At 41.3% G+C, this 20,821-nt stretch overlaps 1 protein-coding gene across 6 annotated transcripts in view; it reads right to left on the minus strand.

Annotated features, from left to right (window-relative positions):
• Nucleotides 1-20,821, minus strand: part of LOC105481303 (AE binding protein 2) — a 136,485-nt gene that overhangs the window by 72,740 nt on the left and 42,924 nt on the right. For all 6 annotated transcript variants that reach the window (XM_071072105.1, XM_071072104.1, XM_071072103.1 and 3 more), the window contains exon 4: nucleotides 5,885-6,071. In XM_071072105.1, the coding sequence (XP_070928206.1) occupies nucleotides 5,885-6,071 (187 nt within the window). The remainder of the gene's footprint in view (nucleotides 1-5,884; nucleotides 6,072-20,821) is intronic.

Below are 20,821 nucleotides of genomic sequence, written 5' to 3' on the forward strand. Positions count from 1 at the left end.
CCTCCTGTCTTAGCCTCTTGAGTAGCTAGGACTACAGGCATGTTCCACCATGGAATATTTTTTAAAGAATAAATTGTTTCACAAATATACAGTAGGCAATATTTTAGTGTAATCAAAAAAATTATACACTGAAGATTTAATTTGGTAAGAACATTTTTCAAATTTCAACTTTCATCCCACTAATTATTATTATACATTGTTCTATTCTTATTCCTAATAAGAAAGTTGCTCAAAATAAATACGTTGATTATTTTACATTTGTGGAGCCTACTAATACATGTAATTTTTCAAGATCTGTAATTGAAAATTCAATTTTACTAATAAAAGGGTTGGCTTGATTCCCTGGTACAGCATATTGTGAATTACATATATGCTGATTTCCCACACTATGGCTATTCAAAGAGTTCTCAAAACATCTACACAAATTCACCACAGCTTTGATGGGGGAATATTTTCACCAGCTGGCACATTAAATAGAACATACCTAAACAAACAGCTCTTTTCTCTGGATATTTCCTCAAGAGAAAACAAAACACCAACTAGTAATAAATGAGCAGAACCCAGCGTTCGCGGCAGCTCACGCCTGTAAACCCAGCACCTTGGGAGGCTGACGCGGGCGGATCACAAGGTCAGGAGATGGAGACCATCCTGGCTAACACGGTGAAACCCCATCTCTACTAAAAATACAAAAAATTAGCCGGGCATGGTGGCGGGCGCCTGTAGTCCCAGCTACTCGGAGGCTGAGGCAGGAGAATGGCGTGGACTCGGAGGCTGAGGCAGGAGAATGGCGTGAACCCAGGAGGCAGAGCTCGCAGTGAGCTGAGATCGCGCCACTGCACTCCAGCCTGCGCAAAAGTGTGAGACTCCATCTCAAAAAGAAAAAAAGAAAGAAAAAAACGAGCAGAACCCAAAAGACTAAGAATGCAGTGACAATGGGAAATCAGAAAGAAAAAAGTACTTGACATTTGCAGGGCTGGGCAGGAGAGAGTTCTGAGAAATACATCACTTTCCTGTTAGATCAGTGGCTACTCGAAAAAAAAATGTGTACTTTCTCCAAGCTCTCCAAATACATGCTTTTTCCTAAGAAGAATAAACACTTGGGGAAAATAATAACTCATCACTCTAAATCACTCAAATTGACCACTCCTCACTCAAATTTAAACACTGAAGCCATCACTTAAATTCACAATAATGAAAGGAGCCCTCAATCTTCAGCCTGTGCATTCAGACCTTAACCACACTATCTGCACTGTATATATCAAGAATACCAAACTAGAACAGCAGTCTCCAACGTAGGTGTGTGTCATGATCCATCAGAGTAACTAAAGAATGTAACACCTTTGTTAATTTCTTCATCTCATTCTTTTTCAATATTCCTTCTTGGCAATTTTGCATAACGCGCATTAGTAGTATTACCCGTATACAATGTATAAATTACATATGTTAAGACTGTGTGCTCAGTATTTTTTTAACTAATAAGATATATAATTTAAAACCTTTGATGCTGTACACAGTGGCTCATGCCTGTAATCTCAGCATTTTGGGAGGCCAAGGCAGGCAGATCACTTGATGCCAAGAGTTTGAGACTTGGTGGCCAACATGGTAAAACCCCATCTCTACTAAAAATACAAAAATTAGCTGGGCATGGTAGTGTGTGCCTGTAGTCCCAGCTACTGAGGAGGCTGACACACGAGAACTGATTGCACCTGGGAGGCACTGGTTGCAGTGAACCAAGATTGTACCACTGCACTCCAGCCTGGGCAATAAAGTGAGACCCTGTCTCAAAAAAACAACAAAAACGAAACAAAAAGGTTGAAAGATCACAAACTGACAACCTAACATTACAGGTTGCTGTGAGTCAAGATCACACCGCTGCACTCCAGCCTGGGCAGTAAGTGTGAGACTCTGCCTCAAAGAAAAACTTTGGAAACGACAAAAATAGAAACTCTATTTTCCCGTGGTTCAAAATTACATATATTGTATGATTTATCTTCTCCTTAGGTGCAATGAAGATGACGTGGTTATGTAAAAAATATCTTTATGTGGCCGGGCGCGGTGGCTCAAGCCTGTAATCCCAGCACTTTGGGAGGCCGAGACAGGCGGATCACTAGGTCAGGAGATCGAGACCATCCTGGCTAACAGGGTGAAACCCCGTCTCTACTAAAAAAAAAATAGAAAAAGCTAGCCGGGCGACGTGGCGGGCGCCTGTAGTCCCAGCTACTCGGGAGGCTGAGGCAGGAGAATGGCGTAAACCCGGGAGGCGGAGCTTGCAGTGAGCTGAGATCCGGCCACTGCACTCCAGCCCGGGGACAGAGCGAGACTCCGTCTCAAAAAAAAAAAAAAAAAAAAAAAAAAATCTTTATGCTTAGGAGATGCATCTTAAGAATTTTGGGTCCATGACCAAAAAAGTATATAGGTAGGAAGATAAAACAAATGTACCATATTGGTAAATCTCTAAGTGAAGAGAAATACAAGTATTTATTATACTATTCTTTCCATTTTAAAGTATATTTTGAAAAGCATTAAAAATACTTTTTAAAGATGTTTTAAAATAATGAAAAAATACATAAAAATTAAATATATATATATGTGTGTGTGTGTGTGTGTGTGTGTGTGTGTGTGTATATATATTTAAATTTTATCAGGCCAGGTGCAGTGACTCACACCTGTAATCCCAGCACTTTGGAAGGCTGAGACGGGTGGACCATGTGAGCTCAAGAGCTCTGGTCAACAAGACAAAACCCCATTTCTACCAAAAATGAAATACAAAAATTAGTTGGGTGTGGTGGTGTGTGCCTGTAGCCCAAGCTACCTGGGAGGCTGAGGTGGGAGGATCACCTGAGCCCAGGAGGTCGAGGCTGCAGTGAGTCATGACTACACCACTGCATTCCAGCCTGGGTGACAGAGTGAGACTCTGTCTAAAGAAAAAAAAAAAAAAAAAAAGGTTAAAAAAAAATTTTTATCAAACAGAAAATTACATTTGCTACAGTGCTGCTATTTATAAGGTATATTTTTCACAGTTACATAAAAACTATCTTCTTGAATTACATGAGGAAGATACTAGGTAAAGTTAACTGCTACAGATATGTATACTTTTAAAGAAAGAGTGAACTGCAGCAGCTACAACCATGCTAATTCAAATCACAGCACTGTCTTAACAATGGCTCCCCACAGTGAAAAGGCCTTGGATCCTTTTTAAAGTTCATAAAGTAATATATCCAGGACTAACCCCATTCTCCTCAATAAAACAGATGACAAAAAGGTATTTTCATCCACCACCTCTCTCTGCCAACTCTCCCTATGCAGCCCGCCTTACAAGCTAAGTTAGTATGAGGAAAAACATCACCGTCAAAAGAAACATATACTTAAGCCGGCACTAGTACTTTGTTTCTAAGCAAGAACTGGGTATTTAACTGAATCTGTCTACTCTTTACAAGACAAAGCATAGCAAATTGCATAGATATTGCCAAGTATATAATGTGAAAAGTCAGAAAATTTAAATGATTACTGTGTATACACTGAGACTAAAATAATAATGAGGTTAGGTGAAACTGGTGGAGAAGTTATCTGGTTTTTGAGTACCATAATATATATTTAGCAATTTTCTGTGTGCAACTGCAAGATACTCGATATTAACACAAGTAAAATTACAATGTTAAATTTCTGTTTTTATAAAGGAGGTCAAAATGAAAATGGTACCATAAATAGCCAACATTGATTAAAAATAAACATGATTACTTAAACAAAAAAGAAACTTAAGGCCAGGTGTGGTGGCTCATGCCTGTAATCCTAGCACTTTGGGAGGCTGAAGTGGGAAGATCACTTGAGCCCAGGAGTTCAAGACCAGCCTGGAGAACACAGAGAGATCCCCATCCCTTCAAATAAAAAAAACTAGCCAGGTATGGTGTCTCAGGCCTGTAGTCCCAGCTACTTGGAGGCTGAGGTGGGAGAACTGCTTGAGCCCAGGAGTCTGAAGCTGCAGTAAGCCATGATCTTACTACTGCACTCCAGCCTGGGCAAGAGTAAGATCCTGCATCCAAAAAAAAAAAAAAAGCAAGAATGAAACTAAGAGTTTTAGGAAAGTTTGCTTTTCTCAGGTAATGAGGTAGGAAAAAAAAAAAAACAGTTTTCTGGTCTGTTCATTTGTCCACTATAATTCTATAGTAACAAAAAGATTTTCAGTATTTTACACACTAATTTCATAGTCAGGAATCAGTGTCTGGAGTCTTGTCTATACTAATCAATCCCCAGAGAAAGGGTAAAGTACAATCTATTTTTTCTTTCTAATTCACCCTTGGAGTGGACTTCCTTTCAATGACAGCTTCATTCACTCATTCACCCATTGGTAGTTCTTCATTGAGGATATATAGTTAAAATTAACCAGCTGGTCGAGCACAGTGGCTCACACCTGTAATCCCAGCACTTTGGGAGGCCAAAGCGGGTGGATCACAAGGTCAGGGGTTCAAGACCAGCCTGGCCAACATGGTGAAACCCCGCCTCTACTAAAAATACAATAATTAGCCGGGCGTGGTGGCGGGTGCCTGTAATCCCAGCTGCTCTGAAGGCTGAGACAGAGAACTCCTTGAACCCGGGAGGCAGAGGCTGCAGAGAGCCCAGATCACACCACTGCACTCCAGCATGGGCGACAGTGCGAGACTCCATCCAAAAAAAGCCACAAACTAACCAGCTGACGCAAAGAAGCAGTGACCAGGCTGGGCGCGGTGGCTCAAGCCTGTAATCCCAGCACTTTGGGAGGCCGAGGCGGGCGGATCACAAGGTCAGGAGATCGAGACCACAGTGAAACCCCGTCTCTACTAAAAATACAAAAAATTAGCCGGGCGCGGTGGCGGGCGCCTGTAGTCCCAGCTACTCAGGAGGCTGAGGCAGGAGAATGGCGGGAACCCGGGAGGCGGAGCTTGCAGTGAGCCGAGATCGCGCCACTGCACTCCAGCCTGGGCAACAGCGTGAGACTCCGTCTCAAAAAAAAAAAAAAAAAAAAAAAAGAAGCAGTGACCAGCTACACTCCAAGGTTTCAAAGTCTGTTCCTGCTCCCAACATTTACAAGCCTTAACATCTAATTATTTTCTATCCTAAACATCAAGGACACATTTTGGCAAATAAGCACATAAACATTGTACATATATGTTACAACAGACTAGGTACTATGACACACATTACATTCAAATTGTTTTGCTATGGGCTGGGTGCGGTGGCTCACGCCTGTAATCCCAGCATTTTGGGAGGCCGAGACAGGTAATCACCTGAGATCAGGAGTTTGAGACCAGGCTGTCCAACATAGTGAAACCCTGTCTCACACCACTGCACTCTAGCCTGATGACAGAATGAGACTCCATCTCAGGAAAAAAATAAAAAAAAATACTGCTTTGTTATCCACACACATTGCTTTGTTGCGGTTTTTGTGTTGTTGGTTTTTTGAGACAGGGTCTCACTCTGTCTCCCAGGTTCAAGTGTGGTGGCGTGATCACGGCTCACTGCAGCCTCTACCTCGTAGCTCAGGTACACACACTACTTTGGAGTAGATAGGTTACTTAACTTTTACTTGATATTTACTTTTAACATGTTCAAATTTTCTAAAATATTTCTAGAAATACCAATGTTACCATATTTTAAATATTATTTTAGAAGAGAATCAGAGAAGCCCCCAAATCTAATTCTATACAGTTTATATTTGAAGGCCACATATACTCCGTTAGCTACTATAAACATGTGCCACTGAATTCCCCCTCACACTGACAGATGGGCATCCTACCTGTTTATTACTTTTAATAGAAGAGGAGTTGAAGTTCCAAGTGGATTTGCACAAAAGCCCAAGATATCTTTTAAAACCATCAAATACATCAGATTTTCTTAGTGTAACACTTACGTAATGAGCGTCGTCTTTTGTTCTTTAATTTCCTCCTTTTGTTCATTCCAGCTTTAGAAGGAGATTCTTCTTTGGCCTTTGGCTGGCTCGAAACTTTTGAGGAGTTCTGCTGACTGAAGTGTGTGGGTACATGACGAGCTAGCCCTCCCTGAGAAGCAAAGCTGGCATTGCAGCCACCAACAACACACTAAAAGAATATAAAACAGAAATAATGTCAGGCATACTGTGTAGGGCACGAGAAAAATCTAAATGAGTATCTAGTATTTTCAGAAGTAAATAAGTAGTACAATAGAACTAATTCCAGAAAGGAAGCAAAAGGGACTAGTAGTCTTTTCACTTTATGAAGTTGCCAAGTAAGATGACATACATTAGACAAAGCTTGAAAATGCAACAAGTTTCACGACCTCCCAGTTTACTGCTATTTCCACTATATGCAATACAAAAATAGTGGGATCTTCTTCCCAGAAAAATCTGGTTTTGAATTAATCATTTTTATAGCAGGAGCACTAAGCTGTTTTTGCAACAAAGAATTAGATATCCTGACAATGACTGGATTCCTGAATTTTATTTTTATTTTTTTGAGATGGAGTCTTGCTGTTGCCCAGGCTGGGGTGCAGTGGTGCGATCTCCGCTCACTGCAACCTCTGCCTCCTGGGTTCAAGTGATTCTTGTGCCTCAGCCTCCTGTGTAGCTAGGATTACAGGTGTGTGCTACCATGCCTGACTAATTTTTGTATTTTCAGTAGAGATATGGTTTCGCCACGTTGGCCAGGCTGGTCTCAAACTCCCGGTCTCATGTGATCTGTCTGCCTCGGCCTCCCAAAGTGCTGGGATTACAGGTGTGAGCCACCATGCCAAGCTGGATTCCTGGATTTCTGAAGTATTTTTCTTATGATACGTGTTACTTCAAAACCTTCAGTCGACTTCCTAGCGTTATACACTATTAAAACAGGTGACAGAAAAGTTCAATATTGACTTTTTAATGTATTTTTTCTTTTTTTTTGAGACAGGGTCTCAGTCTGTCACCCAGGCTGAAGTGCAGTGGCATGATCTCGGCTCATTGCAGCCTCGACCTCCCAGGCTCAAGCAATCCTCCCACCTCAGCCTTCCAGGTTGCGGTACTATTGGCACATGCCACCACGCTCAACTAATATTTTGTTGTTGTTGCATTTTTTGTAAAGAGGGGGTTTCACTATGTTGGGTAAGCTGGTCCTGAACTCCTGGGCTCAAACCATCCACTTGCCTCGGCCTCCCACAGAGCTAGGAGGTGTGCTCCACCACACCTGCCTTGTCTTTGTAAATTACTTTCTTACAAATTTCTTAAGCTTCAGATGAAAACCCATACGGACTACATTTAATATTTTTAAAATAAATAAAATTAATTTGTTAAACAATTAGATCCAGCCTTTCTCTTAGAAAAGACATGCTCAGTGTTGGTCATATGCAGCGCTCTACAATATCCTTCAAATACTGCCTCTTTAGCCTTCTGTACTTGCAATATTAAGAAATCAAAAGGTTAACTACCCGAGTCACCTGACAGATGTGCTATTTTGCCAAAGAATGCAAAATGTTCAGGTAGCACCAGAATTAATATATACAAATTAACCACGGTGTAAGTGTGTGATTTCTAATTATATCTTGGGGGAAAAAATTTGCAGGTCTTCTAACAAATGAATCCTGGTAATTAAAACAAAACAAAACAGAAACGTCCACAGATGGATGGATGACGACTTTTCTATTAGTCATTTAACCAATTTACTTAGTTTCTGACTTACCAAGCTCTAAGCATATAAATTTGTCATGTTAAAAAACAAATATATTCATCATGTTATCCCCAGGCGGTTTATCTTGTAAGAGTTCATGTAGATAACAGCATTAAAAAAATCGGATGCCTCAGGCTCTTTCCTTTAATTGAGGTACCTCTACCAATTGTAAGCTGCTAAAATCACAACACAGCCCTTTATTTGTAAAAATTGTAACTTTCCTCATAAAGTCTCTCTAAATCTGCCCCAAATGGACAAGGGCTAATTCTCCCTTGAGGCTGCCCTCACACTTAACTGCATATCTATATGCTTATCCCAACTCACACTTTCCATTTTGAACACAGAGATGTATATTTATGAATATTTATATTTCCAGAAGCATCTTGCAAATCATAGATATTACTAAGTATATTAGCAGAACTAAACAGCTATATGTTTACTGATGCTGATAAAAAAAAAATCACACATTCTTCTTAAATGGTATCCATTGATAATTACTCTCTTTATTTTGACATACAAAATATATTCTGCGGGCTCCTTATGGCCCTCAGCATCTCTATGAAAAATGTTTACTTACTCTATGGTGCATACTAAGTTAAAAAAGAGGTAGAAATGATTCAAGACTTTAGTTCAAATACTTATCTACGTCCAGTATTACACAATATGCTAGAAGTATAAGGATGAGTACGATATAGTTACTATACTAAAGGAGCTTCTATATGTACAGCAAAACGTACATATAAAGCAGTAACTTCAAAGGAGTACAGTAAGGCCTAATTAAAGCACAGGGCTATGGGAAACCCTGAATAGAGGCAATTAGCCATATTCATTGCTCTGAAATTAGTATTTAATTCATACAACAACCTGATGAATGGCATGGTCCTCAAATAGGCTGCAACAAGAATTTTCACCTACGGATTCTGACCATGAGAAGTCAGCATTTAATGATTTCTATATATAAAATTTAAAATTTTACCACACATATTTTGAGTACCAAGAAATAGTAACGCTTTTTAGAGTCGCCATCTCTTCTGTGGAATACCAACGTTGCCACAGAACTACATGGTGCACTGCCAAGGTCACTGCAACCCTACGAACCACTAGCCAAATATCTGCTACTCAACACTTTAAATATTGTTACTGTTACTGAGTAAATGAATTTTTAACTTTATTTCATTTAAATTAATATTAGTCATCCAAGTGAAATTCACATTACATAAAATTAACCATTTGAAAGTGTACAATTCAGTGGAATTTAGTGTATTCACGATGTTGTATAATCACCAGCTCCACATTCTCGCCAACACTATTTTCATTTTTTTATTAAAATCATCCTAGTGAGTGTGAAGTGGTATCTTGTGGTTTTCTTTTTTTTTTTTATTTTTTATTTTTATTATTATACTTTAAGTTCTAGGGTACATGTGCATAACGTGCAGGTTTGTTACATATGTATACTTGTGCCATGTTGGTGTGCTGCACCCATCAACTCGTCAGCACCCATCAACTCGTCATTTACATCAGGTATAACTCCCAATGCACTCCCTCCCCCATCCCCCCTCCCCATGATAGGCCCCGGTGTGTGACGTTCCCCTTCCCGAGTCCAAGTGATCTCATTGTTCAGTTCCCACCTATGAGTGAGAACATGCGGTGTTGGTTTTTTGTGGTTTTCAACTGCATTTCTGTAATGATCAATTTAACTTTTAATTTAAAGCCTGAGCCGAGCACAGTGGCTCACGCCTGTGATCCCAATACTTTGGGAGGTTGAGGTGGGTGGATCACCTGAGGCCAGGAGTTCAAGACCAGTCTGGTCAACATGGTGAAATCCCATCTCTAATAAAAATACAAAAATTAGCCGGGGAGGCTGCAGTGAGCTGAGATCATGCCACTGCACTCCAGCCTGGGTAAAAGAGTGAGACTCTGTCTCAAAAAAAAAAAAAAAAAAAAAATTAGCTGGGATGGGCATGGTGGTACAAGCCTGTAACCCAGATACTCAGGAAGCTGAGGCACAAGAATCACTTCAGCCTGGGACGCAGAGTAGCAAGCCAAGACCATGCCACTGCACTCCAGCCTGGGCAACAGCGTGAGACTCAGTCACAATTTAAAAAAAAAAAAAAAGTAAAAAATAAATACATAAAACCTGATACTCAAAATTGCTTGATACTTGAATTGAGAGTGTTTATTTACCCTGATGGGTTAGTTTTGTACCATCCAATACATATATCCATTAGATACATGTAACTTCCGAGCATTTGAAACGTGGCTAGTCTGAATCGAGAAATGTTTTAAGTCTCAAATACACACCATATCTGTAAGACTTAGCATCAAAAAGTACAATTTACTGATTTTGTAAATTGATAAAGCTGAAATAATAATATATTAGGTAAAACCAAAGATAATTATTTTCACCTGTTTTTTTATTTTAATGTGGCATTAGGAAATTTAAAACAACATGTGGTTCACATATATTTCTATTACCCAGTGCTACCACAGAATAAGCCATAAAATACTCACTTTCCTCACTTCACTGTTTTAGAAGTTATTATGCCTGTATTTTCTATCTCCTATTGTATAACTGTATATTAATATAAGAAAATCTTTGCAATCGGGTTCCTAGTTTAGTATTGGTTTATTCAACTAATCTGTTGAAAAAACTCTACATTTCCAATATTAGAATGGCTGACTACAATTAAGGCTGAGGTAACAACAGTTCAGACTTAAACCCTCCAGTATACTATTCAGAGGGATTCTGCGATGACTCCACTCAAGATTATCTGTATGTGGTCCCCATAGGGTCTTAGAGTCATTTTGTCCCAGCATCCTTCCAGACACCAAAGAATAGGCCCTAGTAGCACCTAGAACTCAAGAGAGTAATCATCAAGAGTTTTAGTCCAAGTGCACACACAATCCCAACACTCTGGGAGGCCAAGGTGGGAAAATCACTTGGAGCCCAGGAGTTTGAGACTAGCCTGGGCAACAAAGGGAGACTCCATCTCTAACCTTCCCCCAACAGAAAAAAAAAAAAGTTTATTTTAATCATCAATCATTCAGTCCCTGGAAACGAAATCAGTAATGAGAATTCTAACAGAAAATTGTTTTATCTTTTATTTTGGTCATTTATCAATCAAAAATCATTTTTAAAAAGAAGTAAAATTTAGAACTAAAGAGTGCTTATATTAAAGAAAAATGTAATAGAATCACACATATTTCACTTAAATACAAACTCTGCTAAAGGAAAAAATAATTTTAGGCATCAATTAATCAACATCCTACAGAATATGAGGCAGAGACAAATCTGCTGTTGCTTCAAATAGTCTAGTACCATCCTCTTTACATGAGCATTTCATGTTGCTGAGTATGGTTTTAGTTTTCAAATATGTTTTATATTTTCACTCATAAATATATCAATTATCACTGAACTCAAGCCACTACACATGGTGTTATGATGAAAAAGAAACCGATTTCAATGATGAGGGAAAAGCTGGTTGTTGAACACTGATATGGTCTGGCTCTGTGTCCCCACCCACATCTCATCTTGAATTATAATCCCCATGTGTTGAGTGGGAAACCTCCCAGGTGACTGGATCATGGGGGGTGGTTTCCCCGATGCTGTTCTTGTCATAGTGTGAGAGTTCTCACGCGATCTGACGATTTTAAAAAATGGCAGGTTCCCCTGCACTCTCTCTGCCATCACCTTGTGAAGAAGAGGTACTGCTTTCCCTTTACCTTCCACCATGATTGTAATTTTCCTGAGCTCTCCCCAGCCATGCAGAACTGAGTCAATTAAACCTCTTTTGTTTACAAATTACTAAGTCTCAGGTAGTATCTTTATAGCAGTGTGAAAAACAGACTAATACAAACATTGACTGTTTTAAATGTGATCTCCCACTGAAATACCCTATATATTAATGCATGTTGGCCGGGCATGGTGGCTCACACCTGTAATCCCAGCACTTTGGGAGGCCGAGGCAGGTGGATCACCTGAGGTTAGGAGTTCGAGACTAGCCTGGCCAACTTGATGAAACCATGTCCCTACTAAAAATACAAAAATTAGCTGGGCGTGGTGGCAGGTGACTGCAATCCCAGCAACCTTGAGGCTGCAGCAGGAGAATAGTTTGAACCTGGGAGGCGGAGGTTGTGGTGAGTCGCGATCACACCATTGCTCTGGGCGACAGAGCAAGAGTCCGTCTCAAACAACAACAAAAAAATATGTTAGGCCGGGCGCGGTGGCTCAAGCCTGTAATCCCAGCACTTTGGGAGGCCGAGGCAGGTGGATCACGAGGTCAGGAGATGGAGACTATCCTGGCTAACATGGTGAAACCCCGTCTCTACTAAAAATACAAAAAACTAGCCGGGCGTGGTGGCAGGCACCTGTAGTCTCAGCTACTTGGGAGGCTGAGGCCGGAGAATGGCGTGAACCCGGGAGGCGGAGCTTGCAGTGAGCCGAGATCACGCCACTGCACTCCAGCCTGGGAGACACAGCGAGACTCTGTCTCAAAAAAAAAAAAAAAAAAAAAAAAAAAAGTATGTTAGTGGCCAAGCAGCTTTTCTAAAATTTGAAACACAGAATTACTGAATTGGTTTTTTCTTTTTCCAAACAAATTTATTTGGATGAAGCAATCCTAAGACTGTCTTTGTTAGTACTAAGATCATCGTATTCATATTCCCAGAAGTCCTATGAAGATCAACAAGGGGCTATCAGAACACAAATCGGAAAGCACCAGTTTTACAGATAATGAGGTGATCAAAGGAAGAAAAAATTCCAAATAGAAATGTTGATTTATTGGTTTCGACAAATACACCAGAGTAACATAATTAACGACCCCAGATTCTGCCTCTGAAATTCGGAATCTGCCACTGACCATGACCACAAACAATATTTAATATGGCTAGGCGCGATGGCTCACGCCTATAATTCCAACACTTTGGCAGGCCTAGGTGAGTGGATCTTAAGATTAAGCCCAGGAGCTTGAGACCAGCCTAGCCAACATAGCGAAACCCTGTCTTTACAAAAAAAAAAAATATATATATATATATATACACACACACACATATACAAACTACAAAAATTAGCCAGACATGTGGCATGTGCCTGTGGTCCCAGCTACTATGGAGACTGAGGTGGGAGGATCACCTGAGCCCAGGAGCCAGAGGTTGCAGTGAGCTGAGATTGCACCACTGCACTCTAGCCTGGGCAACAGAACAAAACTATGCCTCAAAAAAAAAAAAAAAATTTAATCTGTTCTTGCCTCAGTTCCATATCTAGAAAATGAGGGCAACAAGAGTAATTAACTCAAAGAATTACTGTAAGAATTCATTTAGTTAAAATATGTAACATAATAATATACATATGCAATGTCAAAGGCTCTGCAATGCATCAATCATTTGCTATAATTCTTTCTGACCCTTTCTTCATCTTGCTCACCACAAAACAAACATGAGAAATTTTTTCACCAATTGAATTAACATTTAACTTCTAGAGAGTCAAAGCTCACTAATCAGAAATATTTGTTTTTAAATATTTTCAAACTGCTACCATAATCGCTTATATATATGAAACTACATGCTCTTCCCTAAATAGTTCACTTTTTAAAATGCTCCCTTTTTTGCTATTTTTTATGTTTTTTGAGGTGGGGTCTCGCTCTGTCACCCAGACCAGTCTCGTGGCGTGACCTCAGTTCACCACAACCTCTGCCTCCCAGCTTCAAGTTATTCTCCTGCATCAGCCTCCCAAATGCCTGAGATTACAGGTGCGTGCTACCACATTCAGCTAATTTTTATATTTTTAGAAAAAACAGGGTTTCATCATGTTGGTCAGACTGGTCTCGAACTCCTGACCTCAATGATCCACCCGCCTTGGCCTCCCAAAGTGCTCGGATAACAGGCGTGAACCACTGTACCTGGTCCCTTTTTTCTCTTTCAAAAGTCTACATACTTTCTATAACCAGACAGTGGTAATAATTTTACAAAACTGTGAGTATACTAAATAATCACTGAACTGTAGTAACCTTAAAAATGTTAAATTTTATGTGTATAAATTATGTACTTAAAAAAAAAATACCTGAAATGATCCCCCTTGTCACCGTAACACAATAGACTCCATTAGAAACAGGGAAGAGGATAACCAAAGACTAAGAGAAGGTTATTTACAATACATATATCTAACAAAAGACATATTCAAAATTTCTGAAGAATTTCTATTAAGTCAATATTAAAAGACAAACCAACCAATTAACACAATTGGCAAAGACTTGAATAGGCACTTCACCCAAAATAGAATATTCAGATACCCATAGCACAAAATGTGGTCAACATCACTGCAAAACGATGAAACAAAAATTAAAAGCCACAATGAGATGCCACTATTCATCCACTAGAATGGCCAAAATTAAAAGGATCAGTAGATGCCTGTAATCCCAGCACCTTGAAAGGCCAAGGCAGGTAGATCGCTTGAGGCTGGGAGGTGTGGGTTACATGAACTGAGATCGCACCACTGCACTCCAGCCTGGGTTACAGAAACTTTATCTCAAAAAAAAGAAAGAAAGAAAGAAAAGAAAGGACTGGTAGTATTAAGATACTATATAGTTAAGAGGAATGAATATGTATGTGTAATCAGACGACATTTAAAAACGAATGTCCATGGGGCAACTTGGTTCATAGTAGCGAAAGATGGTCGAGCATGGTGCCTCATGCCTGTAATCCCAGCATTTTGGGAGGTCACAGCGGGAGGATCGCTTGGGCCTGCGAGTCCGAAACCAGCCTGGGCAACAAGGCAAAATCCCGTCTCTACAAAAAACTAGCTGGATGTGGTAGCACACGTCTGTAATCCCAGCTACTTGGGAGACTGTGGTGTGAGTAACATCTGAGCCAGGGAGATCGAGGCTGCAGTCAGTAGAGATCAAGCCACTACACTCCAAACTTGGTGACAGAGTGAGACCCCATCTCAAAAAAAAAAGCAACCAATGATTGGAAACAATCCAAATGCCCAACAGCAAGTGAATGGATTTATCTGTACAGTGGAATACTACAGAGCAATGTTTTTAAATGACTTCTTCATAAAATCTGTACAAATCTCACTGATATTTTGTTGACTGAACAAAAAGCCAGATACAAGAGTTCACACGACTGAGTTCATAAAGTAAGTATGAAAGAAATTAGAATATAGTCTGCGCAGATGGGTGGAGGGCAGGAGAAGAGACAGAGCAGCAAAGGACCTTAGAAATCTTGTCTTACTGAAATACTCTCCATCAGGATGGTAGTTACAAATGTGCACACAAACATAAGAAACAAATCGTTAAAACTGTTAAACAAGTGTGCATTAGACACAACTATACATTATAACATATCTTTAAACAAAATGAAAAAAAACAGAGACTCACCTCAAACATCACCTTATCACTTCCTCTCTCTATAGTCACCTGCCACTCATCTTCTACTATCCTTTCCCAGCCCCTGTTATAATTTAATTGATCCCTAACCCAGAGAATCTTTCATAGGTCGCTATTAAATAACTTACATTTCATTATTTAAGCTTCTTTAGATCTGTATAAACCCAGAGACTACAAGTTCCCTGAGTATAGAGGCCTGCCCTTTTTTTTTTTTTTTTTTTGAGACAGGGTCTCTCTCTGTCACCCAGGCTGGAGTGCAGTCTCAGCTCACTGCAGCCCCAACCACCCGGACTCAAGTGATCCTTCCACCTCAGTCTCCTGAGCAGGTGGGTCTACAGGTACACGCCAACACACCTGGCTAATTTTTGTATTTTTTTTTTTTTTTTGTACAGACAAGGTTTCATCACTTTGCCCAGGCTGGTCTCAAACCCCTGGGCTTAAGCAATCTGCTTGTGTCAGCCCCGCAAAGTGCTGGGATTACAGGCATGAGCCACGGCACCCTGCCTACTCTATTTTTCTCATTACCTCATTTCCATAACGCTCAGCATAGTGCCATGTACTTTATACATCAATGTTTCATTGATTTAAATAATTCCTATGATTCATGTATGGAACAATACCTCACTAAATCATATACCTTAACTTTTTTTCTTTCAACGACAATTTCTTTCCCCTCTGCAATAGGAAACGTCTACGGTTTCTAAGAAGAGGATTTGGAAAAAACAAAAAAAACATTTGTACAGGCTTTGAAATTAACCTGCATATACATCATCATCAACTAGCAGAATGGCTGCCTTAAAATATACTTACACACACATACACACATGGAAATACACTGAAGATGTAAATGATTTAAAAGATTCTTTTACTTTAATAAATAACCTCATATTTATTGTGCACACACTGAACAAGAACTTCATGAGGTAACCAGTACTACCAACTACACATTAGACAGGAAGTTAAGAAAGCAGTTCGCAGTCACATTTCTAGCAAATGTCATGGCCAAGATCTGTAGTATGACTACAAGAAACACTGGGGTGTTAAAGTAATAGGACCTGTGCCCCAGAAAATTAATTAGACCATTTATTTACTTATTTATTCATTCATTCATTTACTACCTGCTTCATTTTTTTCTTCAAAGACCACTTATTTTTTAAAAATAAATTAAGGAAAAAAATCTGAATGGTTAAACATATGAAAAGATGTTCAACCTAACCCATAATGAAAGAAATACTAATTAAAACTATTAAGATGGGCCAGGCATGGTGGCTCACACCTGTAATCCCCAGCACTTTGGGAGGCCAAGGCGGGCAGATCACGAGATCAAGACCATCCTGGCCAACAAGGTGAAACCCCGTTTCCACTAAAAATACAAAAATTAGTTGGGCGTGATGGTGGGTACCTGTAGTCCCAGCTACTCGGGAGGCTGAGGCAGGAGAATCACTTGAACCTGGGAGGCGGAGGTTGCAGTGAGCTGAAATCACACCACTGCACTCCAGCCTGGCAACAGAGTGAGACTCCGTCTCAAAAAAAAAAAAAAACTATTAAGATGTAATTTCTCTGAGACCAAGGGGGGAGCGGATCACTGGAGGCCAGAAGTCCAAGACCAGTCTGGCCAACGTAGTGAAACACCATCTCTACTAAAAATACCAAAAAAAAAAACAAAATTGGCTGGGCATTGTGGCGCCTGCCTGTAATCCCAGCTACTCCAGAGGCTGAAGCATGAGAATCAACTGAACTGAGGAGATGGATGTTGCAGTGAGCCAACATCGTGCCACTGCGCTCCATCTAGCCTGGGCAACAGAGCCAAATTCTGTATCCCAACAAAAAACAAAAAACAAACCAACAAAAAAAAGATATAATGTCTCACCCATGAGATTAGCAAAAATCCCAAAGTTTGACAATCCCCTCTCAGCAAAGCCTTGGAGACACTCCAACATTAGGCAGACACTCTAACTTTACTGATGATGGCACTAGCTCTAGGGAATGACAATTTGGCAAGTTATCAAAATTGCCAATGTTTACATTAACCTTTGATCCACCTACTCACATCATTTTAGGGGATATTTCCTACATACATAATTATACATGTACAAAATGACACATATTCAGGATTCATCACTACAGCACTATTTCCAACAGCAAGAAAAGAAGCAACCCAAGTGTATCTACAAAGTTTGGGTACAGTCCTAAAATCACACAATGGAAGACGACGAAGCTGAAAAAATGAGACTATTCACTACGAACTGATATGAAAAGATCCTAGCATAAAGTACATTCAAAAAGCAAGATACAAACAATCGGGAGGAGGAAGATGGATTTAGAAGAAAGGTCTACCATGCAGCTCCCACTCTGGCAGAGAGAACACCACGTAGAGACGCACACCGTGAACTTTTGCTTCAAGAACCACCCCAGGAATATATCAGGCAAACTGAAAAACTTCACAGATCCTTTGAAAGAAGCGGTACACTGCTGCAAATTTCATGAGACAGGTAAAAAACTGTGAGTCCCCAAAACGTAAGAGAAGGAAAACCTGCCTCCAAACACACATCCCCACTGGGGAATCTGAAAATCCAGATCATGGGAGAAGGATTCAACCTTACCTAGGGCTGAAATAGATTTAAGGGAACCGTGCAAAATACAAAAGTAGAAGCAGCAGTGGGAAATGCCTTGTAAGCATTCCCAGCCTCTAGCTAGAGCCCAGGGAAGCCATCCCTGACTGTATCTCACAAGGGTACTAGCAGAAAGACAGCCAGTAGAATTAGGGAAGGGTCACAGGGCAAAAGAAGCTTCAAATGAGATTAGTATCAATTTCAGCTAGACATGGATTTTCTTGAGCAGAAAAGGGAGGTGGGTGGGAACAGTTACCAGCGCAGAGCTGCTCACAGAGGAGGCGGATGGGAAGGGGCGAGGTCTGAAGGCCTTGCTTTCTCAGCAGGGAAGCCTGGGGCAAGGTCTGAGCCGGAAACCAAGGGAGTGAGAGTGGCTTCACCCACTGCGTGGGAGCTGAATGAGGTCTCTCGCAACCAGGTCTCTCACAATCTCCCATTTCGCTGGTAAACTATATGACACAGCAGAGGCAGCGAAAATCCCCTGTGGAACATAACCCGACTGGCCTGAGAACCAACACCCTATCTCCCACAGTGGCTGTGGCAAGCAGAACCCAAGGAGAGTGAGTCTGAGCCTAATTCCACCTAACCCTGCTCCCACCTGATGGTATTTCTCTACCTGCCCCTTTAGCTGAACAGGAAACATAGCCCCACCCATCTCCCAAGAAACCAAAATACTTGCCCAGACCAACTTAGGGCAAGCAATCTCCCTACTTACTACTACTGCAGCTAGTGCTCTCTTCAAAGTGTCACCTCCTGGCTGAAGGCCAACCAACGGAGGCCATTAGAGCAACTCATGACAGAATAACCCAGATCCCAAGAAGGGGAAAACAACAGCTAATTCCACTGCCTGCAACATCCTGGCCAACCAGAGGTCCTGAGTGTGTCCACATTACAAGCTCACTGCTAGCATAACCAGTATTCAAGAAAGCAAGTACACTAAACATATCTACAACCGAAGACTATCAAAGAGTCCACTTCACTCCCCTGTGCCACCTCCACCAGAGCAGGTGCTGGTATCCACAAGCTTGGAGACCTGAAGATGAATCACATCACCGGTCTCCTTGTAGGCATTCCCCAGCACCATCCCAGAGCCTGGTAGCCCTGCAGCTGGATGGCTATACCCTGAAGAGGAATAACAATCACCGCAGTCCAGCTCTCAGGAAGCCCCATCCCTAGAGGAAGTGGGAGACAGCAAGCCCTGACATCCGGTCTTTTCCACTGAAAGACTCTAAACAAATGAGAAGGCACCAGAAAAGTAATTCTGGTAATACAACAAAACAGGGTTCTATAACCCCAGCAATGCATCCAAACCAAGAAGAAATTTCTGAATTTCCAGATAAAGAATTCAGAAGGTTGATTATTAAGCTACTCAAGGAAATATGAGAGAAAGGTGAAAACTAAATTAAAGACAACAGTACAGGATATGCACGAAAAATTCTCCAGAGAAAAAGACATCATAAAGAAACAGCAATCACAACTGCTAGAAATAAAAGACACACTTAGAGAAACAGAAAATGCACCGGAGGCTGGGCACCATAGCTCATGCCTGTAATCCCAGCACTGCGGGAGGCTGTGGCGGGCAGATCACCTGAGGTCGGGAGTTCAAGGCTAGCCTTGCCACCATGGTGAAACCCCGTCTCTACTAAAAATACAAAAATTAGCCAGGGATGTTGGGGTGCACTGGTAACCCCAGCTACTCAGGAGGATGAGGCACAAGAATCACTTGAACCCAGGAAGTGGAGGTTGCAGGTTGCCATAAGCCAAGATTGTGCCACTGCACTCCAGTCTAGGTGACAGAATGAGACTCTGCCTCAAAAAATAAAAAAAATTAAAAAAAGGACGGACGGACGGAAGAAAGGAAGGAAGGAAGGACAATCACAACTTGCAACTTCTAGAAATAAAAGGCACACTTAGAGAAACAGAAAATGCACTGGAGGCCAGGCATGGTGGCTCATGCCTGTAATTCCAGCACTTTGGGAGGCAGAGGCGGGTGGATCACGTGAAGTCAGGAGTTCAAGACCAGCCTGGCCAAGATGATGAAACCCTGTCTCTACTAAAAAAAAAAATACAAAAATTAGCTGGGCGTGGTGGTGGGCACCTGTAATCCCAGTTACTCAGGAGGATGAGGCAAGAGTATCACTTGAACCTGGGAGGCGGAGGCTGCAGTGAGTGGAGATAGCACCACTGCACTCCAGCCTGGGCAACAGAGTGAGACTTGGTCTCCCCCCAAAAAAAAAAAGATGGGGGCCGGGCGCGGTGGCTCAAGCCTGTAATCCTAGCACTTTGGGAGGCCGAGACGGGCGAATCACGAGGTCAGGAGATCGAGACCATCCTGGCTAACACGGTGAAAGCCCGTCTCTACAAAAAAATACAAAAAACTATCCGGGCGTGGTGGCGGGCGCCTGTAGTCCCAGCTACTCGGGAGGCTGAGGCAGGAGAATGGCGTGAACCCGGGAGGCGGAGCTTGCAGTGAGCTGAGATCCGGCCACTGCACTCCAGCCTGGGCGACAGAGCGAGACTCCGTCTCAAAAAAAAAAAAAAAAAAAAGATGCACTGGAAAGTTTCAACAACAGGCTAGAACAAGTAGAAGAAAGAATTTCAGAGCTCAAAGACAAGGCTTTCAAAATAACCCAATCAAAGACAAAGACAAAGACAAAGAAAATATAATTTTTAAAAAAATTAATAAAGTATCCATGAAATGTGGGATTACATCAAACAACCAAACCTAAGAATAACTGGTGTTTCTGAAAAAGAAGAGAAATCTACAAGTTTGGAAAACTTACTTGAGGGGAATAACTGAGGAAAACTTCCCTGGCCTTGCTAAAGATGTAGACATCCAAATACAAGAAGCTCAAAGAACTGCTGAGAAATTCATCGCAAAGCCGGGCACGGTGGCTCAAGCCTGTAATCCCAGCACTTTGGGAGGCTGAGACGGGCGGATCACAAGGTCAGGAGATCGAGACCATCCTGGCTAACACGGTGAAACCCCGTCTCTACTAAAAAATACAAAAAACTAGCCGGGCGAGGTGGCGGGCACCTGTGGTCCCAGCTACTCCGGAGGCTGAGGCAGGAGAATGGCGTAAACCCGGGAGGCGGAGCTTGCAGTGAGCTGAGATCGGGCCACTGCACTCCAGCCTGGGCGACAGAGCCAGACTCAGTCTCAAAAAAAAAAAAAAAA

The sequence above is a fragment of the Macaca nemestrina genome, chromosome 10, assembly GCF_043159975.1.
Source record: "Macaca nemestrina isolate mMacNem1 chromosome 10, mMacNem.hap1, whole genome shotgun sequence".
Classification (NCBI taxonomy): domain Eukaryota; kingdom Metazoa; phylum Chordata; class Mammalia; order Primates; family Cercopithecidae; genus Macaca; species Macaca nemestrina.